We start from the raw sequence: 22,135 nt of genomic DNA on the forward strand, positions 1-22,135 counted from the left end.
GACATTTACTTCTCACAATACTCCAGTGAGTAATTTTATTCCAGCATAATAAGGAAAAATGGTGATTAGCCTTATGATTTAGGAGGAAAACAAGCCTCAACATTGATCTAAAAAAGAGTGGCAGCTGAATGAAACAAACAAAAAATGAGAAATATATGTATTTCAATGATTGATCATTGATCTCTTCTAGTCTGGAAAAAGACACATTTGGATTTCTTCTTATATCAACATTAGAATTTTGTGTTTTTGACAAAAAATGTCTTCGTAATCTTAAAAAAAGATACAATCTTTGAACAGTGTGATACATAATGAGTAAGTGAAACATGTTTTCTTTGAAACATAAATGATAGAAATACTGCTGGGAATCTTTGTTCCTAAAAGTGGAGCAAAGAAAAGGATGATTCAGTTAAATGTCGTTTAATCCCTTTACTCGTTTTTATAAAGCATCATTTAAATTTGAAGTTAAATCTCCATCACTGTGTTGTTCAAGTGTCATGGTTTGAGTTTGTTTTGTCTTGGTTTTTGCTTTAGTTCTTGTTCTGTCTTGTTTGGTTCTGTTTCCTGTTTTATTTTGAAAGGGTTCCTGTCTTGTCATGTTTTTGAGTTGTACTTCCTTGGTCCCCATCTGCCCTGATCGTGTTCACCTGTGTCTTGTCTGCCCTGTCTGTATATAAGTCTTGTCTCTGCCTTCCTGTTGTGCTGGTCCATTAGCTTCTTGTCATTGTGTTAACGTCATCTTGTCATAGCGTCTTTGTTTCCATGTTTGTAGCCACGTTCATGCCATGTTCCATGTTCCTCGCCACGCCACAGTAAGCTTTGTTTTGTTTTGTCATCCTGCTCTGCAGCGCCTTTTGTCTGTCATTAAACCCTCTAGTCCTGAACCCGTTTGCCTCCCGTCTCTGCGTCTGGGTCCTACCGGCTCTCGAGCCCTCCTCACCGTGACATCAAGAGACTCTCTAATACACCTATTTAATGTTACTCCTATGGAATAGTTTTTATATACACATGAACTTTGTTTTAATCCGGAATGCATGAACACTTTAAAGTTTGGCTGTTAGAGCTTTGTGTATAAATTAAACCGTATAATTCTTCCATTAAATGTAGCACAACATTTGTACTTTTTTGTGTTTTAGTTTTGGTGATGCACTATAGCAAAAAGTCTTAACAGTGATGATGCTGTCCTTCACCTTTCTAGTACCACATTCAGAGGAAACCTGCATTTTTGGGATAATTTGACAGAAAATTATCCCTCCTTTTGTACGGATTCAATCCACACAGCTATTGCTTATTTCGTAGAGGTTTTTTGTAATAATTTGAAATTATAGACAAAAGAACAACATAAGAATTATCACCAAGGAGCATTTTACGACATCAACAAAATCCAGCAAACACAAACTTCCTCACATTTTATGCTTTGTACACTATCTCTTCCTTATCCTAGCTTTAAAGAATAGTAAAGAAAATCCCCCAGTCATAGTCCTAAGATCAAGGTTTCTGAGACTTTATGAGTCTTGTTGTTTCATTTGTTTCGATAGAGCAGGAAATGTAGAAATGAGCCGTCTGACACTATGGCCATTATCAGTTATAGGCACATTAAAGCAGTGATAAACAATGATATCTGTTGCATAAAAGTCAATTCAAAGCCACTATCTGACTGATGGATTACAGATTCGCACACGACCACGACATTTTAAAGTTATTACTGTGAGCTACTGTGAAATCTCTAACTTCGTTCTATCTGCCTCATTTCCCGGTACTTTTCTGAAAATGACAAGTGTTTAAATTTATCAGCAGTTTGATGCTTAACAAGCAAAAAAAAAAAAAAAGAAAGTTATCTCTTTGTTCTGGCAATCAGTTACTTATTCACAGCCTTTACCTGGTCCAGAGGTCACCACAGTGAAATCCCTTTTAGTGTCACGCTGCCTGTCATTTCATTTCACTCTGTGATTGGAGAGTGTGTTCCAATCAGGGCAGCCATGAACTGGGCAAAAACATCTCAGAGAAAGAAGAAGATCATTGTGAGTATGGAGGGAATTTTTGGTATTGAATCAAAAACTTTTGTTCAGCCGCTTTGGTTTTTTCTGTAACAATGAACTAATGTGAACTGAATATTTACATTATTAAAAAATTATGTTTTTCCACATTAGTGCATTAGTGCTACTTTAAAGACGAAACATTTATTGGACTTCTCGACTATTGCAATTTGTGATCACGTTTATTCCAAGTCAACCACGGTGGATGATATTGAATGCAATATTTATGAGAAATAATAGTTTGTTGCATAAAAAGTAGACCACATGTACTCATTGTCAGCCTATGTTGGTTCATACCTAATTTTATAATCATTATAAAAAATTCACATCAACTTTAAAAGTATGGTTGTATTTCAAAACATGGTAAAATCTACTTTTTTCTGTTTTTGTTAATTCACCACAATTTCCACTTAAATCTAATCCTGAAAATGTATTGTTTTCTTAGGAATAAACATTCTTTTTTTAGATAATGTACTAGCAGTACCATCATTCTGGAATATTATTTGGTCATTCATATAATCTTTACAGAGGCTTGACTTTGGAAAACAGAGGGACCTTTTAAAAACTTTAACAGTTCTGTAATTAGCAATGTTTATATATGTTTTCAACATGCTAGATTTGCAAAGGAAAGTGAAATCGGTTGTGTACCATCTTTATTAAATGTGTCAATTTCTTAATCTTGAGGAAATTACTAATAACCAAAACTTAGAAAAAAAATAAAAATTTCCAGATGAAAAAATGACTGTCTCAACTGACCATCATGACAAACGCATTTCTCAAAATTCAGACAGCTTTTTTGTTCTTTGCATGATGTCAAGTTGTCAATACATCATTATCAATGCATTCATGAACTTTTGTGCCACATTTTCAACCGCAGCTGCTTTGACATGTTGCCGGTTTAATTCCAGAGCCTGGAGTCAAATCTAATTTTGTCTTGTTTGTTTGTTTTTGTCTGAGGCAGATATGCGTCTTGGCTGCATCGATTGTGACCCTAATTCTGGGTCTTGGACTTGGTCTGGGTCTTGAATTGCAGAGCTGTAAGAGCAAAGGTATTGCAAGAAACACACTCAAGTTCCACAACAAGTTTACTTTTTTTCTGTGGGCTTATAAAGCGCCATTAGTTGCATCATAAAAAGTGAGTCAGGATGAACTTTTATGGGCTTACTCAGCAATACCCTTATAAACAGTCAGTTGCAGAAAGCAAATCAGTGGAGCTCCTTATGAAACTTGCTGCACATCACATATTCGGTTAGATAAAACGTCATGAGAAACATCTTAATTTTCTTGGAATAAGTGAGTAACAGGGCATAATAAGTATTACTTCTCTCTTTTTTTTTAATGAAACAAAAGCCCTTTGAAGTACTGTGGTTTCTGTACTGTAGGCCGTTCCGTAAATAAATTGTCTATTTTTGAAATGATGCCATACATATTAGGCGAACCGAACTATAAATTGCGGGAAGTGAGAGAAAAAAGTCAGAGTAAGTATTAACTGGGAATTTGTATGTAAAACGCTACATGTTGGCCACCATAGAGGTGTTAGCTACTTTAGCACAAAACCTGTAACTCCCAACCTCTTTTGCAACACGTAAAAATGAGTTTCTGTCCAGCAACTTTAACCTGTCGGTTATATGCTGATGATGCGGTTGTATATGTTTTAGCACAAAACAAACATCAAGCTGCACCTCAGTCATGGACATTGTAAGTACATAGTTGCAAAGCTCATAGCTGCATCTAAATGTCTAAAACTGCTCTTAAATATACAAAACCAGACAATGCCGCTAAAACAAACAGTACTGTTATTACGCTAAGTCCAAACTTGTCCAAAACCACTACATGTTAGCTGCATCAGCGTGTTCACAGGAACCCCCGACCACACACTTTGACGTCAGTAAACGCCATCAGAGTAAATCCACATGCACACCGCCCTGGATTGTAAGGCACACCGTCGTCGGAAAGTGCGCCTTGATGTTCGGAAAATATGGCACTGAACAGGAACTGTTTCTTGAACATGAAAGTAATACAGTTTGGATAAAATATTTTACCCCATACAAACTTTTTCAGCGAAAGTATTAAACTACAGCAAAGTAAACGCATTAATAAAAAAATTCAAAAACACAAATTTGAAATACCGGCTGCACGGTGGCGCAGTGGTTGGCGCTCTTGCCTCACAGCAAGAAGGCCCTCGGTTCAAGTCCCGGCTGGGGGACATGATAAACTACATCAACGGGGGACCTTTCTGTGTGGAGTTTGCATGTTCTCCCCGTGCATGTGTGGGTTTTCTCCGGGATCTCCGGCTTCCTCCCACTGTCCAAAAACATGCTTCATAGGTTAATTGGCAACTCTAAATTGTCCATAGCTGTGAGTGTGAGAGTGAATGGATGTGTGATTGAAGATATTCTACCCTGCGACAGACTGGCAACCAGTCCAGGGTATCCCTTGCCTACGCCCAAGTGGCCGGGATAGGCTCCGGCAACCCCCGTGACCCCGAAAGGGAATAAACGGTCAAGAAGATGAATGAATGAATGAAATTTGAAATGTTTGTTATGTTGTCTGGTGAGTTCAGGTTGGAAATAGATCCACGTACTGTATTGATGAGTTTTTTTACCTTGATGACACACACAAATTCATGCCAGATGACTGTGATACACGAGTCAAGATAAATTACATAATTGTATATTTTGTTATGCTGAGTCATTTTTAGAAACGTAGGGAAACCACAGAAAGCTAATCAGTCTATTAATATACTGGAAATACATTCATTTACAAGTTCACAGATTGTGAAAGCTTTCAGACGAACCGGAAAAACATGAACTTTATAGACAAACTTTTACAAAACCTAATTGGTTTAGTCACGAGCCATCCCTGTCAGAGAACGTCCCCTCCCCCTGTGAAAAAAAAAAGAATTCCAACTTTACCAACCTATAGAAAGTCCTAATTCTGTAGGAAAATCATTATCAAATGAGTCAGAGCAGAAACTGGCGGGTGAGTTTTGCATCTTTCCCTGAGGTGGCAGAAATAGGCTTTGTTTCACTGAGAGGGTCCAGCTTGTCTTGTTTTGAAAATGACTTTTCAAAAACCTGTCTGACCGATGGTTATTGTGGCTTTGCGGAAAAGGGGGAAACATCAACTCAACAGTTATAAGCTGTGGAAAAAAAACCTAATGTAATGATGTAATACCCTCATCAATGATAGATATGTCTCCTAGTCCCCCCCGGCACATCCTGCAGAGACAGATGCTACCAGCCCTTTGACGATGAGATCCCAGGCTGCAGATGTGACTCGAACTGTGCCGCCACGGGCAGCTGCTGCTTTGATTTCCACGACATCTGCACCATTCCAGGTAAGTCGTGGTTTTCTGTGAGGAACCTCCAATGAGACCCGCTCTTGTTGGCTTTACCTGTTCTCTTTAGCCCAGCAGTGGGAATGCACAAAGATTCGCTGTGGTGAGAAGAGGCTGACCCAGAGCAAATGTCACTGTTCTGATGACTGTCTGTCTGCGGGAGACTGCTGCACTAACTACAAGCACATCTGTCAAGGTGAGACCGTACAAGCTTTACGGGCCAAAAATGGACCCATGGACTTCATGGAAGCTAGGAAAAACGAAAGAAGGATTTTCTGCAGTTCTCTATTCTATTTACTTATCTTTATTTTTAAATAGCAATCAGGGAGAGAAGGCTGGGATTCTGGTATTCCCGCATCATTCCCGTTTCTTTTCCCTTTACTCTGAATGAACAGTCTAAAAGGTTTGAGTTGCCCTGCAGCCGTCATTTCTGGTTATGTGGTGACTAAGCCTTAACCTAATTCTCTCCCCTCATTGTCCCAAATAAAGATCAGTTTCTGCGAACAGTTAAACGAGCATCCTAACAGCAAGCACTTCAATAACTGGAACTGTAAATGACTACAGACATTTACGGTTCACATTTACAAACCTGTCTAACTTGTCAATGAGCTTTTTCCAAACTTGGATTCCCCGGGCAAAAAGTAGTCTGAAATTTCCAGAAACTTGGTCATGCATTTCTGTTCCTCCTTCCTTTTCTGGTAATGTAGGTGAGAAAGAATGGGTGGAGGGTGAATGTGAAGACCTGTGGCCCCCGTCATGTCCAGCCGGGTAAGAAGTGATGCTGCTGCACATCTCATCTCAGTTACCGCATAAAAAGAATCCCAGATTTCAGGTTTTGCCATGTGTTGACTTAAACCTCTAACGATTAATACGTTTTAAACCAAAAATAATAACTTTTTTGTATTTATCAACTTTCAAACACGTTTGTTTTGGTTGAATCACAAACAAAATTTTTGTAAAGATTTTTCCATGTGATGTCGTATTTGACCTTTTATTTTTAAAACAATGTCTTTTGGGTTGGTGTCTTTTCAAAAACAGCTTCAAGCGGCAGCCGCTGCTCCTCGTGTCGTTGGACGGACTGAGAGCTGAATACATGCAAACATGGAACACAGTGATGCCTGTCCTGAACAAAATCCGTAATGTCCACCCCTTCCTTCTCATTCTAAACATTTAAAAAGTGAAACCTCAAACATGCTTCAGGTCTTGTCCACGGAATGCTGCATGTTTGCATTTACGACCATTTTTCTGTTTGTCAGAAGCAACATAAAAATGTTCTCTTCATCTTCTCCTGACTTCAAAGGGACATGTGGAACATCTGCTTCATATATGCAGCCAGCTTTTCCAAGCAAGACCTTTCCGAATCACTACACCATTGTTACGGTACAGAGACTGAACATTTTCATATCTGATGTTTATATAAAATCATCATGGCATAGTTCTTTCTTTTTGGAGGTTTAACTAAAAATAGAGTATCTTTGGAAAGACCTAATGATATTTTCTGAGGCTCTTTTAAAGTATTTTGCAAACACATGAACGTATGGTGGAGTATAAGTCAACTTTAGCAATGTTTCAACAGTTGAGTGTGCAGAGAAGCATTTATTTTCACTATATCCTAAAAGCAGAGGATGAAGATTCAGAGGAACTATCCTGTTGATGAAGAAAAGGGGGACAAATCTTTCCTTCCAACCAATCATCTTAGAGGAAGAGCTTTTGTTGTTGTTGAAGCCAAAGTAGTGAAGTGCAGTTAGAAGAGTCCCTTTACAAAAAGGGACCACTGTTCTTTTTTATTTCTACTTCTGGTAGAAATAAAAAAGCTCATAAAACTCACAAAACAGAATGTCAAAAAATAGGAATATTGTGGAGAAATCTTCCCAAAATGTGTAAAACATGACCAACTAGTCGTCTACTAAATTTAAATCACCTGCTCAGGTACCACAGATGTCATTAAATAGGTTCAGTTCGATTCAGTTGTCTCAGTTCGGTTCAATAAGGGGAAGACTTCTATCTAGAAGACAATTGTTGATCCCCTCCATAGTCTGGGTCGGCCACAAGAGCGCTGTGTCCCAGGAGATCAACAGAAAGTCTAATTAAAGGAAAATGTGGCAGGAGAAGATGGACCAGCAAAGAAATGACCGTGGGCTTCCTGAGATCATCTAAAGAACAAGAACCTGGCAGACAACCAGAAAGCGTGAAATGAGGTGGAGGAACAGCTTCAACAACCACCACATTCAGACGTATTCGGGAGATGGGCAACAACTATCGGGTTCCTCGGGTCAAGACACTTTTGAGCCTGGGCCAATGGAGGAAACGTCTTAACTGGACCAAGAAGTAGAAGGATTGGACTGTTAGTTAGTGGTCCAATGTCCTGTTTTCTGATGAAAGGAAAGTGTGCCTTTCGTTGGGGAATCGATGTCCAAGTATTTAGAGGAAAACTGATGCGGAGCAGAACCCAAACGGCTGGAGGTCCAGTGTGAAATGTCCCGAGTCAGACAATATTTGAGCTGCAATGTCCAGCACTGGCGTTGGTAAACTCTGCTTTCTTTATTCCAAAATCCCTGCAACAGTCTAGCAAAAAGTTGTAGAGGACTTCATGATTCCTTCTGCTGAGCATCTGGACCATGGACTGGGTAACAGGCACATCCCTGCATGTTTTTTGCATCTGACATGTTCTAATTGGCTGGACACACCTGAACCAAGTGATCAATCATGAGCAGGGCTTTTACATATCTGGGAATCCAACAGACACTGAGGCCCTGGAGGCCTGCAGCAGCCTATCCCTGATCTGGATGGAGATGCAAATGTCCTCTTCCAGCAGGACCAGGTCCCTGCCCAGACTATTGAGGAGTTTGAAAATACTGTCTTTTGATTGATTTGATCATAATCTTTGTCATTTATCTCTTTGCAAAAAATGGGAAGTAACTTGTGATTTCTCAACAGTATTCCAACTTTCTGAAATCCTGTTTTGATGTAAAAAAAAGAACAAATAGACAATTGAAATCAATTAAGCAGTGGGCCCTGACTCTGTATTCTATAATAGTTCATTTTTTATGGAATTATGGAAATGAATACACTTTTCCATGACATTCCTTAGTTTTTTTTTAGGGTCTGTATGTGCATTAGTACTAATCCAAATCAAATCTTGATTTGGGGATCCAGACAGAAAGCCATCTGTATTCTGTCTGATAAAACATTTCTATTTGGAATGTCAGTTTAATTTTTAAAAACAGAGTGCACACATTGAAATATTATACAGGATGAGAGCAAATTAAAATTTATGTATTAATAAATCAGCAAGAAGTATAATTTTGTAGTTTTCTTTGTATTCTTGATTTATGGGATCAAGTAAAGGTTGAGCCAAATTCTGCAGAGATCTCCCATTCAACCTCCATTCCATTTTTTGTATCCATCCATTCAAGCGTGTCATGCTTTCCCAAATATGCTTTCAGACTCTTTGGAGGAAAACTTTTGGAAATGTCATGTTTTCATATTCCTGTCCAACATGAACAAAAGAAAGTCGTTCTGACGAGCTTTCTGCGTCTTGTTTTTAAGAAAATCCACTGGATTCCAGCTGGAACATGTTCTGTTATTTTTTCATAGGTAAAAGGTTTCCCACACACTTACTTCTTTAAATGTGAACTAGATTTTACTGATTGAAAACTGTGAGGATGGCACTTTGTCACGTTCATCACCACCCAGATCTGACATCCATGACCCAAATTAGTCATGGTCTTCCTGCGTGCTCACGCAGTCTCGTGTGATGAATCACTTAAGCCATTTTCAAGGAATCCTTTTCAAAAATCCATGCTTGGCAAAAGAAACAAATGATTAACAGTTGCAGAGTCAGCACTTCTTTACACAATGAAAATGTAATTCAGTAAGTATTACTCAATAGAAGAATATTTTCATCATGACGCACTTTTTAGGTCTCCCTCTTAATATTACACTGACACACTCTGACGTTTCCAGGTGTGACAAAGACAACTCACCTGAATGTGCGTCATTCATATTAAATCTCTTGCATTCTTTTTTGTCTGCAGGGTCTTTATCCAGAATCCAATGGCTTGATTGACAACACCATGTATGACCCAGTTTTTAATGCCACGTTCAGCCTCTCCAACTCTGAAAAAAACAACCCTGACTGGTACCTCGGACAACCAGTGAGTCCATTGGGGCTACATCCAAACAAACTATTTTTTGTGGATTTTGACATTTTAAACGCTGACATCCCAATAAAAAAAAATTACGCCTATGTAATATTGTTAACCCTCCACTGCATGACATGCCTCAAGGCAACAATCCACATTTTTATGTCTCACCATTTACCGTTTGAATAAAAATAACTTTTTTTTTCTTAATTCAACAAATACAATGATGAGTTGAAACTTTAATTATGGCTGGAGGGGGTCCTTTACTTTTGCTAGCTTTTTTTAGGACTTTTAAAAATGATTTATATAATAAAACTGTTCTTTTTCATTTGTCTCCTCAAGGCAACACTGTGCAGTTACTCAATATGTTTCAGGTGACGCAACGCATGAGCATGTCTAGATGTGCGTTTGTGAGCATGTATATGATCAGAGGCAATGCTCTTTACCTTACAATCTGCTCACCATCTCAGGAAACGGACATAAAAATGTTTCATTGAAGGAGGATTTGGAAACTTTTAGTTAGGGGGATTCCCCTCAGAAAGTGGGAAACTGTGAGGAAGTGGAGGAATGGTTTCAGGAATCAGGTTGGAGGGACAGTTATGAACTCAGGGTCCAATGAGGGATCAGTTGGACCAGTAATTGTGTGTGCATGCATACTGGTCCTATAGAGATGATTGATCTCAAATATATATTTTCCCGTTTTTTTGGCAGAAAATGCAATTTACACATTTATCTATACCAGATCGCTTCTGCTTCCTCAGGATCCACAGCCAGTAAAGATGATAAACCCTTGAGAAATGGATTAACACAAGTTTATGGATATATTTTGTTGTTTTGATGTTCTGTGAAAGTTTTAGTTTATTTTTTACTTCCTGTTTGTTATACTGTAAAATTCAAATTATCTGGTGTTTTTACTTTCCTTTTTGCACAGTGTTGCCTTGAAGCAACAAACCATTATCTGGGGGGGGGGGGGGTGATCAATTTTCCGATTGATATTTATTATTATTGACCCCAAAGCTCCCCCAAAATCAGGGTGAAATATTTTTTTCCTCCAGAAATGAAAAAGTCATTCTGTAGACGGTTAAAAAATGTTTTAATTTAATGTTTAGCTAAAACAGCAATGACAGGACGGTTTTCTTCAAATGTTTGGACTCTAGGTTTGGCACACAGCAAAGAACCAGGGTCTGAAGTCTGGGACCTTCTTCTGGCCTGGATCCGATGTGGAAATCAATGGAAGCTTCCCCAACATTTACAAGCCTTACGATGGGTGAGTACGCACACAACCTCTGCGTTTTTACAGAACAGCAGGTTTTAAAAGATGAAATTCCTTTTTCCCACAAAACAAAACACGTAGCCACCTTCTCTGAAACCTTGTTTCAGGCTTTTGTTGGGTTTGTGAAATTGATTAAATTACGTGCGCATCTTGATCTACTATTTTATGCTATTGGTGTTCCTACTGTGTGTCAGCAAGTTTGTAGAATGAATACATTTCCTTGATGAATGCCAATCATTGTCTGAAAACAACCTTTTCCACAATTTCTTGTCTCTGGTTGTCTGTAAACTTTTGCATGGAGGTTTCTGATGACCGCTTTTGTTGCTTTTTATTACATTTTCATGCATCCACAATATGAAAGCTTAGCAGATGCTGTTGCTCCCTTTTTGTTTTATTTTAAATGTTGGTTAAAAATTCCCTACTTTGATCATTATTAAGGAAAAAAAGTCAACACATTGGGTGAATCTGTGCTGATGGGCAGCCTGCAACCTCCAAGTTTTAAAACAACAGCTTTTCTATTTTAAAACAAAATCCCAAAAGCAAAGGTATACAAGAGTAGAGAACACATTTTCTGACCTTAAAAGAACTCACAAAACCTCATATCCATGTTGAAAAAATGAAGGAACGGTAGGCCAATGACTTGACTAGTAACTAAACCACAAAGAAAACATTGTCCTTCCCTGGAAATGCAGAATCATCTTCATCATCTTCAAGACTTCAAGGATTAGTTGCTTTCAGTGAAACATTCTGCTCAGCTAGTCAGCAAATCCCAGTTGTTAAAAATGTCTTACCCTGTCTTTTTCAGGTATGTCTCATCCAGACATACTCAATGTGGTAGCTCTGCTGAGTTTTCTACAAATTCCTCTCCTGAGTGTGTGAGCGTGTTTCTTGAACTGATAAAGGCAGAAATGTTTTATACTGAGAGTCACTGCAGCTGTAAAAACCTTTGGGAGAAGGCTATTATATCTTTTTTTTAACCAGAATATAGACCAATAGTCACATAGTCTTGAATTTAGTTTTTTTAAATCCTTCCACGTTTGGCTTTTTTTTGCCTGTTTTTTTTTAAGTGTAAAATAAAACATCTGATTTGACAAAAAAGTTTTAATCTGAAAATGTTGGTAACATAGCAACAAGCTGTTGTCGTTGGTCTCAAACCCAAAATCCAGCAGTTTACAACTTCAGTCAGTTAGTGTTTTGTCACAGATAACCTTCTAACTGGCTTTTTTCTGTTCATTTTTTCTCTAAAGTATTTATTCTGAGGGCAGAAGCTGCATTTTTTTCAAATGTGCCCATCATCATCATCAGAAATATGCCACAAGAACATGTTAAAAACAATCTTTTTCTTGGAGCGGGTCTTTGAACGGACCATTTCTCCTCCAACTTTGATTTCATTTTTGTTTCATTTAAATCTGAATTCCAGCGACTGCATGAGCCAAAACTCCAGAAAAACAAGTCAGACTAGTGATTTGACTCACCGAAAATATATTTATTGGTTTTGTGCGGCCATGGTGCAGATGTAGAGTGTCGTCTTTTGAAAGGTCTCAGGTTCAGCTCCCGTCCTTCTCGCCCATGTGTCAAAGTGTCCTTGGGCAAGACACTGAACCCTGCATTGCTCCCGGGGGTTCCAAGTTGGTGCCAGGGTTCAGCAGTAGAGCCGCCATTAGTGTGAGAATGTGTGTGTGACTGTGAAGCGCTGTGGGCCTTCTGGGAAGGTAAAGCTATAAGTAAATGCCATTCAGGCCATTTGTACTCATTTGTTTGTTTAAATGCTTTTTCATACTGTTGCAAAATATCAAGTTCAACTTTTGACATCTTTGTCTTTTTTAAACATCTCAGTGATGTACCATTTGAAGAAAGAGTCTTGACTGTTCTGAAATGGCTGCAGCTTCCTGACAATGAGAGGTAATTTTTTTTATTTTGTTGACAAAATAGTAAAGTAAAACAACAACAGAGTAAAACAAAATGACATTGTGTTCTTTTGACTTGATACAAAGAATAATACTGCTTTTCTTTCAGACCTGATTTTTACACACTGTATCTGGAAGAACCAGATAAATCAGGACACAGCTTCGGTCCAGTCAGTGGAGGGGTAAGCTCACGAGTGGACCCTGGTCCGGAACCAGGGACCGCTCTCAGACCCATCTTTTAAAGGTGGTCTTGGTTTGTTTCCAGTCAAACTAAGTTTTCCTCAGTCTGAATAGGCTCCGAGCTCGGACCGGAACAACTGGACCAAAACGGCCACTGTAGCCGTGCATGACAGGATGTGAACAGAAAAGGAACATAGCAACCAGGATGATGATGAAATGTGGTCGGATGAATGCAGGCTCATTACAACAACTTTTAACGTGGTTTCACATTGCTCCTCACAGTGTTTTCCCGCCAATCTTAATGTCATAAACACATCAGCGTACCTACTTGGCCGTTGTCTCCAGGGTAACCGCCTTGCACCAGGCCTCCACCGCACCAAAGTAGCAGTAAAAAGTGTTTTTGTACATGACGCTGAAGCAGACGGTCAATGTTAGTCAGCGAAATATGACGTTTGAATAAGTGAACTATCCCGACAAGCATTGCAAAGTTCATTAGACTTTCTCTTGTTGCGTTGCCCCGCCCTCATAATTCCAGGCCAATGACTGAAGAGATCTTTCATATAGAAATAGAAATCTCCAGTTGAAGGCAGCCTGAATACAGACCAAACGCAAGGTTCCGGACTTGACCCGAACCACACTAAGTGGGCTCGGTCAAGACCGACTGGCTTGTCCAGTATGAGTACACCTTTAAATAAGGCCATAAAAAAGCAAGAAGTTCAAATACTTTCAGAGCTCAGCTCATTTTCTCCTGCTGTGGTTAATAAAGTAATATAACCTTAATCTTATCGCTAGGTTGCAATAAGACATGTTTTCAAGTGTTCCAACTCTATCATTTAGCTGTATTCAGTACAGCTTTTTTAACTTAGTTTAACAGCTAATATGGAGTCTTAAAAAATCTATGCTATCCCACTGCTAAACCGACGTTTGATTATTAAACTGTTATTCAATCATATGGACACCTGCAGACACATAGATGTATTTTTTTCTTCCATGACTACATTTGACTTTTTTTCAACTTTTGATCATTTAGCTGAGTTTCCACAGCCAAATGATCATGTTGTTGGGACTTTAATCCCAACGACATGACGGACATTTAGTAAACTCCTTTCAGGAGGAACTCACAAAAGGACGACTCTTCAGTCAGTATATTACATAAACTAAAAAAGCCTCATATTCCAGCAAAAAACAAAAGAGTTTAGTAAACATAAATGCCTCAGTCCATTGACTGCAAAGCATTTGTTCTTGTTTAGACTAAAATGGTTTTAAACAAGACTGTTTAAAGATCCGATAATCGCTTACTTAACATTTACTGATTTTTTCCAACATTAAAGCGGCCACAGGCATCTGGGCCAGAAATGCAAAAGCCCTAAAAACGTTCAACTTCACTAATTAATAATATAAAGTTTCATTTATATTGAAACCATGTGTAAAGAAGTGTTTCAGAAGCAAGCAGCATGACTTTTTATTTCGGTTGGCTACAGCTGCAGCAAGTCCAAAAGGATTTTATGAGTTTAGGTCCCTCTGTGAGCATCATCTACCCCACTGCTCCATATCAACTCCATGTTGTCAAACCACTGTGGACGTTTGTTAGTCAGATTCAGACCAATGCAGGCATATAAAGCTAAAAACCACAATCAGAGCTGTTTTCAGGAACAACTGGTGGTAAATGAGAACCTTGGCATGAAAGTAAATTACACTGCAACATTACAGTGACGCCAGAACATTTTTCAACAAGCAAACACAAACCACAGTCGGCACAATAAGAGAGTCTGAGAGTGCAGATCGTGGCAGGGTTTAATGAAACAAAGCTGTTTCAAGAAACTTAAATTGAATTTTACATTTTTAATGTTTGATGGTTTTATTGTATTAGATTTTGCTTTTGGAATATTTATTGACTTTATTATATTTTTCATTATTATATTTATTATATTTAATTATTATGTAATATTTTAATTATGAATTTTAATATTTGGTTGTTTTGGGGGGATTTATTCGTTTTTTTTCGTGTTTGCTTTTAGCTTTTTTTTTGGGATGTGCTTATGTGAATGCAAGCAGCTAGCAGTTTTTGAATTTACTTCAGGATTAATATAGTTTTTTTTTTATTTGTTTCAATTCAGTTCTTTTGTGTTCTATTCTGTTCTGTTCTAAAACTGACTTAGAAACCTGCATAGTAACACGTGCATATGAGGGTTTTGAACACGGAAGCCCAAAACACACATGTGTCTACATAGATCTTTCATCAGAAGTGGTCGCTGGTGTGAACGTTTGCAGTATTTAGAATTCCAGGCAAAATTATTTATAGTAAGTTTAGTAAGTTTTTTCCCCATCATGTTACTCTTTTGTAGTGTTTTTAATGATGTATTTTTTCTGGTACAAGCTGTGATCTTGTTTTCCCAGATCATCATCTCCCTCCAGGGCGTCGATAAGATCATTGGCCAGCTCATGAACGGACTTAAACAGATTGGCTTAGACCGCTGCCTCAACATCGTTATCCTGGCTGACCATGGTAAACCAAACCACGCACCAGCATGGTTTACAGTTTATTTTCACTGAATCACATGATGAAGTCATGGGAAAAGTAATGAAAGCCTGGCTGTAGTCAGAGGTGAAATACGTGAGCAACAGTGTGTTAACGTCTTGGAGAGAAACCACAGATTATATGTTTGCTTTGAGGATGTTTCTAGAGAAGAACAGAAAACGGTCAGAAGGAGCTGCTTTAGAGAAAGTCCACAACATGATACAGATGTTTGTATGAGGAAGCCTGGAGTGGTATGATGGAGTTGTGCAGGACTTGTCTGAGTGCTGGAAGACAGTGGTGAGATGTTCTGTAGGTGATTCCGAGGAATTGAAGGTAGAGGTGGTTCTGCACGAAGGATTAGTTTTTGAGCTCCTTTTTGTCTCCATGGTGATGAAATGCCTTTGCAGAGAGGGATTGACAGGAATCTCCTTGTTGTTTGCAGATGACATAGTGATCTGCAGTGAAAGAAGGCGGCAGGTGGAGGAACATCTAGAGAGGAAAGGAGAGGAATGAAGGTCGGCTTCAGCGCGACAGTCTCTGTGCATAAATGAGAGGAATTGGAGTAGAATGGTGAGGTTACAGGGAGCAGAGGAGCAGAAGGTGGAGGACTTTTAGTTCTTACGGGTCAACAGTTCACAAAAACAGAGAAAAAGAAGAAGAAACATGAGCAAGCAGGTTGGAACGGTTGGAGGAAATGTTCAGGTGTCGGCATGAATGAAAGGAAAGTTGTAGAAGACTGGTGAGAGCAGCCATGTTGTTGGTTCAAAGACTCTGAGAGAGAGACAAGAGGCAGAGCTGGAGGTAGTAGAGATGAAGATGTTGAGGTTCTCTGACCAGGATGGATATGATCATGAACTAATCCATCAAAGGAAAAGATAAATGCAGGGAAGCAGGTTGAGATGGTTTGGAACCAGTGAATTTGTCGATAAAAGGTTGTTGAGATTGGAGCTACCAGGAAATGGAACTGGAGGACGACCAAAGAGAGGGTTTGAGGATTGAGTGAGGTAGATTCTCCGTGGCGAGCCCTTTAGAGAGCAGTCGAAAGACAAAGATCTTACCAGTGAGACTTGTGACCTGAAGCTGACACGACCAAAACCACGAGTCTTGGTGTGGACTTCCAAAACGTGACCTATGAACGTCTCTTGTTACAGGTATGGAGGAAATAAGCTGCGACAGGAAGGAAGCCATGCAGGACCTGGGGGTCGATACCAGCCTTTATGTGGTCACTGAGGGGCCATTTGGACGCATTCGAGCTAAAAACGTTGACACAGTTTGTGAGTAATCACAGACAGAACACCTGCAGTAAAGTCTGAAATATCAACTTCTAATCAAAATCTTTTTTAGGTTTTTCTTTCAGCAAAATAAACTGTAAATATTATATTGGATTAAAGAATTAGTGCTTTTGATATTTAAATTATTATAGACGTGTTTTGCTTTCTCAACAGTGGACAGTGCTGCTCTGGTTGCTAGCATGTCTGTAAGTGCTCATTTTGACTTGGTTGAAAACATTTTAACACTGAGATAAAGGAAAGGGTTCCCTCGCTGTATTGTGGTTTACCTTTTGCAGTCTCGTTGTTTCATGGATTTTTTTTAAATGGAACATTCCATTTTATGTATTTAGCACATTGTGCTCTGCATCCTGATTGGCCATAGGCCTTGTCAATCAATCTCCTCCATGCCAAAGGCATTCTGCTCTCCACATCTATATACTGGTGTGTGTGTTTGAACTTTGAGAGCTTAAGCAAGTGTGGAAGTTGTAAAAATCTTTGCAGCTTTCACCTTTCACAGGTGACTTTTAGACCGGAACTCCTGGGAAAAACGAGGGAACACTGTGTACAGTTATAAACAAGCACAGTTTTTGACTTTGAAGCTTGTGTACTACTATAATTGTTGTATGATTGTTGACCTTGTAATTCAATCTAATTTGAGTAAATGAATAGTTTGCCAACATTTTTAGCATATTTATTATAACGGAAAAAATGAAACAATAAATCAGCTCTTTGTATTTTTGGGTTTTTCAAGTGTAAAAAACCAGACCAAAAGATCACCCCGTATCTGAAAGCCCACCTACCAAAGCGCTTCCACTACGCCGACAGCCGACGTATTGAGGATGTCAATGTTCTGGTCGAGCCTAAGTGGTTGTTTGAAAGGTATTTGTTGTTCATGCCCCCCCCCCCCCCCCTTTTGTCATTTGTTTTTAATGATAAATTAGGTTTGGAAGCATTTCAGAAATTATGAGTAATTATGAAAAAAAGCATAACATCATCATTGAGGAAAACCAAATTATGGGATTGCGATGCATCCTTTGACCTTTCAACTTGACCATCTCAAACTACTGATTCAACCATAAAATGAACATGTTTCCAACAGAAACCCCGGATCTCTCACATTCTGCTTTGGTGGTAACCATGGTTACGACAATGATGCTGACAGCATGCATGTGAGTGCTGGACGTCCCTGCTCTATTATTTTTTCTCCTCTTTAGTCTAAAATGAATCAAAGCCAAATGAAAGGCACGATGACACATGCACCCCTTTTCTTTTAGGCCTTGTTTCTCAGTTATGGCCCCAAGTTTCAGTTTAGAACTGAGGTTGAGCCCTTTTCCAGCATTGAGCTATACAACCTTATGTGTGGTGAGTAAATCCTTTACTCACCAAACACACAGTGTGTGTTTATATTTAACCAACTACTGTGTAATATTAATAGAAATTGATATTGAACACAAAACTGGATATTTTCTAATCAATCTTCTCTGTTTAGTAAGTATAAGGGTTTAAATGCACACATGAAAGACACAAGAAACCAGTTTTTGGGATAAAATAAAGGATGTTTTCTCAAATGTGTCATTGTTTCGTGTAGATGTGCTGGAAATCACGCCCTCTGAAAACAATGGCACCCATGGCAGCATGAATCACGCCCTCAGGAACCCCTACCACACCCCTGTGCACCCGGTTGAGCAGAGTGCGCCAGGTCAGTGCCCCCTGGTCAGCCTTGTTCCTGAAGACGACCTGGGATGCTCCTGTTCCAGCCTGGTAGGAATCTGAGACTTAATTCCTTCATCTCTAAGGGGAAACAATTGAAAAATAATTATTTAATCATCATTTCTGATGAAAATTGTGTTTTTTAACATGTTTTTGTGGCATTTATCTGATGATGGTGGACATATGAGAAGAAAATTGATGGGGCGGCCATGGTGCAGCGGTAGGGCGGTCGACCCATGATCGTGAGATTGCAGGTTCGATTCCCGCCATGCACGCCCATGTGTCGAAGTGTCTTTGGGCAAGACACTGAACCCCACCTTGCCTCTGGTGGGAGGTTGGCGCCAGTGTTTGGCAGCGGAGCCGCCGCCAGTGTGTGAATGTGTGTGTGCATGGGTGAATGGGACTGTGACTGTAAAGTGCTTTGGGCCTTCGTAAGAAGGTAGAAAGCGCTATATAAGTATACGCCATTTACCATTTACCAAAATTAAGCTCAAAATAGCTTCCCTGAGTGTTTCTTTAAACAAATGCTTGTGAATCAAGAGCAGATAATACAATGCATTTTGAAAAAGAGCTTATTTGTGACGTAGAAAATACAGCCACAAGTTCCCTGCTCTAAGCTTTCAGCAACTGAAAGAGGGGCGGCGTTGCTCTGCGCAACGGTCCGGCCCTCCACCCGGATGTGAATTTCTAATAAACTACCTCCACTCTGCAGAAACTGTTCTAGAAAACAAACCGTGACCGTCTGCAACATGTGCCATGCTAACAAACATGCATGCCAGAGCATAAAGCAGCTGATCAGGGAACTTCACTCAAAGGACAGCCCAACCTAAAAAAAAAAAAACTTGTGATAACGCATGCAGTCACACTGGTGAATACTCTTTGTGATCCTTGTGAGAAGTTCTACTCCAGTTGGTCTAAATTGGGAGGCGGCTGTTTGCAAGCCAAACCTGTTGTGGTTCATCACACTTTAAAAACAGACCAACAAGGGCAGAGGTAATTCAGGACAAAAGAAGCACAAGCACCAAATACTTCAACTAAAGTAAATAAATACATAGTTCAGATTGCAGAGAAGCAATTAAAAAAGCTACTGTTGTTTTTTATAGGGAGACGCAGGCACAGACAAGTCGTAGGACTGGCAGAACTGGCTGAACTCTCTTCTTTGAGCTTTATTTTTAGGCTCGCCACTCAGTAGTGTCAAATGTTTTTGTTCAAATTTGAAATTGGGAGGTAGATTGCACACTGCCAGCATACCTTCTTTACAGTGTCACAGTAGGAAGTAATAAAGTCAACACTAGTGGCCAAAAGCCATGACTAATCGTCAGCATGTGTGTCTGCAGTATTTCAGAAAACGTGTTCAGCTGGTCTCTGGATATATTCAGGATGTCCCAGGATGTCATGGACAGCACTGCAAGCTGTCATAATTAAGACTTTTTGGACTCATACATAGCAAAACACCTCCTCAAACGCTTTTAGGGTCTTGGTTTGAAGGAGGGGTGGGGACACTATGACCCGCCGGACATGTGCAGCCCGTTAAACTATTTAATCTGTCTCTAACATCCCTCCCTTGTATCTTCTTCTGCTTTTTCGTCCGGTCCAACATAAAAAAAAAAGGATACAAAATGTAATCAATATAATAAAGTTTAGCCTAAATTACAAAAGGAGGTTTATTCAAATATACACCTTGTGTGTCAGAACATCCACAACCCGCTGTTGTAACAGTAAAATATGTGCAACACACGAGGCCTTCAGCTCTCGTCTGTCTGCTCAGCTTTACATCTGGTACCATTTATATTTATAATCCTTCTTAACATTTTGTTTTCCCTGCAATGCTGATATCTACCCATAGATGGAGCACTGCACTACACTGACGTTTGTTTGGGTGCAGAGAGTTATTCTGCAGTCATCTGTTGTTTAAAGATTTTTATTGTTTTTCTCACGTTCATGTACGGTTTTTAAATTGGAGAGTCATTTTTCCGATCATGCCAACACACCATGAACGCAGCATTTCTCTACGTTTGCATCTTTCCACTATAGACATCAACCTCAATTTGAAATAATTACAAAAACACTTCACACAAGGAAGCAACGGGGGGAAAAAGAACAAAAAAATAAAAGCACGTCAGAGTTTAGCAATGAGGAACTGATTACCAAAAATACCACAATAAAGGCCCTGAGCAGTGCCAGTGAGGCATCAAAAGACGCATGATTTACTGTTGTTGACACTGTTTCAGGAAGCACAGATAAAAATAAAAGTTGGCAAAAGATCACGGAAACTAACAGAACAAATATATATTAATATGTATCTATATATAACAGTGCATAATACCTTTTGTTCTTCCAAAAGCTGAAGCCTCACTGTTATTTTCAGCAGACACAGTAATTCTGGTGTTGAGCATGCGCCTTCAGTCTCTCAGTGGTTGCTGATGCCTCTCTGTAAGCTGTTGCTGTTTGCAGCTCCTTCCTTTGTTTGCTTCAGGCACATAAATCTCAGACTTTTACAAGCAAATTTGACTGTTGCTTTGGTGGTCGTCTAGAACATGTTGTGTCACACCTCGGGGGACATGAGCGGTTTGATGACTTGAATCGTGCTGAAGTCTGCAAGGAACACGAAGCAGATGAAACCTGAAACAAATAATTAAGAAAGCAAAAGATTGACTCTTTCTAAAACCTCTTACTTGGGTGTCTTTCTGGAGACACTTCAAATAAAAATCAAATGTAATGCAACGTTAACTGTTTTTGCAGCAACAGAAGGTAGGACTGTTGCTTGAAATCAGAAGTTTGCGCCAAAATAAAAGTGGAGTGGAAGATTCCCAAAGTCAAATAAAAAAGAACTGCACTTCTTACAAAGCAATATCATTTGCTTCAGATTGAAATCTTACTTTTAAACTCCGTCTCTGCTGCTCTGGTTCTAAATAAAGTGCTTTATCTACCAAAGATATCGTACCTTTATGTTTCGTTTTTAGTTCTTCTTCAAAGATTAAGACGTGAAAATCCCCTATTTTCAATTTGTTTTGCTTCCTGAATGTCACATTTAGCTCGGGTTCCTGGTGTCGCTTTTATCTGTACCTCTGAAAGCTCTTTTGCAACTTCTCAGAACTCATTAATTTCCTCAATGCTGTCTCAAAGAACTGATAGTCAAGTGTCGTAAACGGAAAGAACCTCCTTGTATAATTGCTTTCAAATATTGACTTGGGTACGCATGACTTACTGAGAACGCTAGCTGTTTTAGAGATTAGAAAATACTTGATCCATCAGTTTTCAAAAATAAAGACGATTGAGAAGGACGGCATTCCAGTCAGCAAGAGGAAAAACTTGCTGACCTGTATCCCCCAGGTTGTGGGGGATACATCTTCCTTTATTGTCTGCGTTCACTTCCGGAAGTGCTGATGAACAAAAGTAGTCTCTAAAAATAACTTTTCATCTTTAACTTTTAGTTGCTGAACTCATAGGAATTACTCTCTAATGGGTTTCCTTTTGGATTGTATTTTAATACAGATCAATAACTGCTTTTGTTTACGCATGCAGTGGATGCTGGGAAGAGAGCATAAGAAATATGATTCTACGCAACTGAGAGCTTCTAGTAATTTCTAAATATAGCCGATGGAGCTCTTTGACTTAGCCGATTATTGCATATGCTGTTTATGGAATGTCTGCGTGTGTGCAGAGCAGTTTGTACTGAGATGTCTCTGCAACGGTGCTCTCCAGTGCTTGTGTCATTTGGAACAGAATAAGCAAACTGATCTAGATTTTGTTTTGCC

The 22,135-nt window shown here is 39.2% G+C and overlaps 1 protein-coding gene across 2 annotated transcripts in view; it reads left to right on the plus strand.

Moving 5' to 3' along the window:
- Positions 1-686: 686 nt before the first annotated feature.
- Positions 687-22,135, plus strand: part of LOC101171013 (venom phosphodiesterase 1) — a 31,442-nt gene continuing 9,993 nt past the window's right edge. Inside the window, exons 1-18 of one of the 2 annotated variants that reach the window (XM_023959723.2) lie at positions 687-809; positions 2,995-3,082; positions 5,239-5,373; positions 5,444-5,569; positions 6,081-6,141; positions 6,412-6,509; positions 6,674-6,753; positions 9,411-9,530; positions 10,676-10,785; positions 12,628-12,693; positions 12,808-12,880; positions 15,276-15,384; positions 16,548-16,670; positions 16,842-16,873; positions 17,419-17,546; positions 17,767-17,836; positions 17,942-18,029; positions 18,256-18,428. In XM_023959723.2, coding sequence (XP_023815491.1) covers positions 783-809; positions 2,995-3,082; positions 5,239-5,373; positions 5,444-5,569; positions 6,081-6,141; positions 6,412-6,509; positions 6,674-6,753; positions 9,411-9,530; positions 10,676-10,785; positions 12,628-12,693; positions 12,808-12,880; positions 15,276-15,384; positions 16,548-16,670; positions 16,842-16,873; positions 17,419-17,546; positions 17,767-17,836; positions 17,942-18,029; positions 18,256-18,428 — 1,707 coding nt within the window. In that variant the 5' untranslated portion in view covers positions 687-782. Of the gene's footprint in view, positions 810-1,899; positions 2,019-2,994; positions 3,083-5,238; positions 5,374-5,443; positions 5,570-6,080; positions 6,142-6,411; positions 6,510-6,673; positions 6,754-9,410; positions 9,531-10,675; positions 10,786-12,627; positions 12,694-12,807; positions 12,881-15,275; positions 15,385-16,547; positions 16,671-16,841; positions 16,874-17,418; positions 17,547-17,766; positions 17,837-17,941; positions 18,030-18,255; positions 18,429-22,135 lie in introns of those variants that run through there. The other variant, XM_011480655.4, reaches the window with a different exon arrangement.

Source organism: Oryzias latipes, chromosome 11 (genome assembly GCF_053564925.1).
Source record: "Oryzias latipes strain Hd-rR chromosome 11, Olatipes_Hd-rR_3.1".
NCBI classification, from domain to species: domain Eukaryota; kingdom Metazoa; phylum Chordata; class Actinopteri; order Beloniformes; family Adrianichthyidae; genus Oryzias; species Oryzias latipes.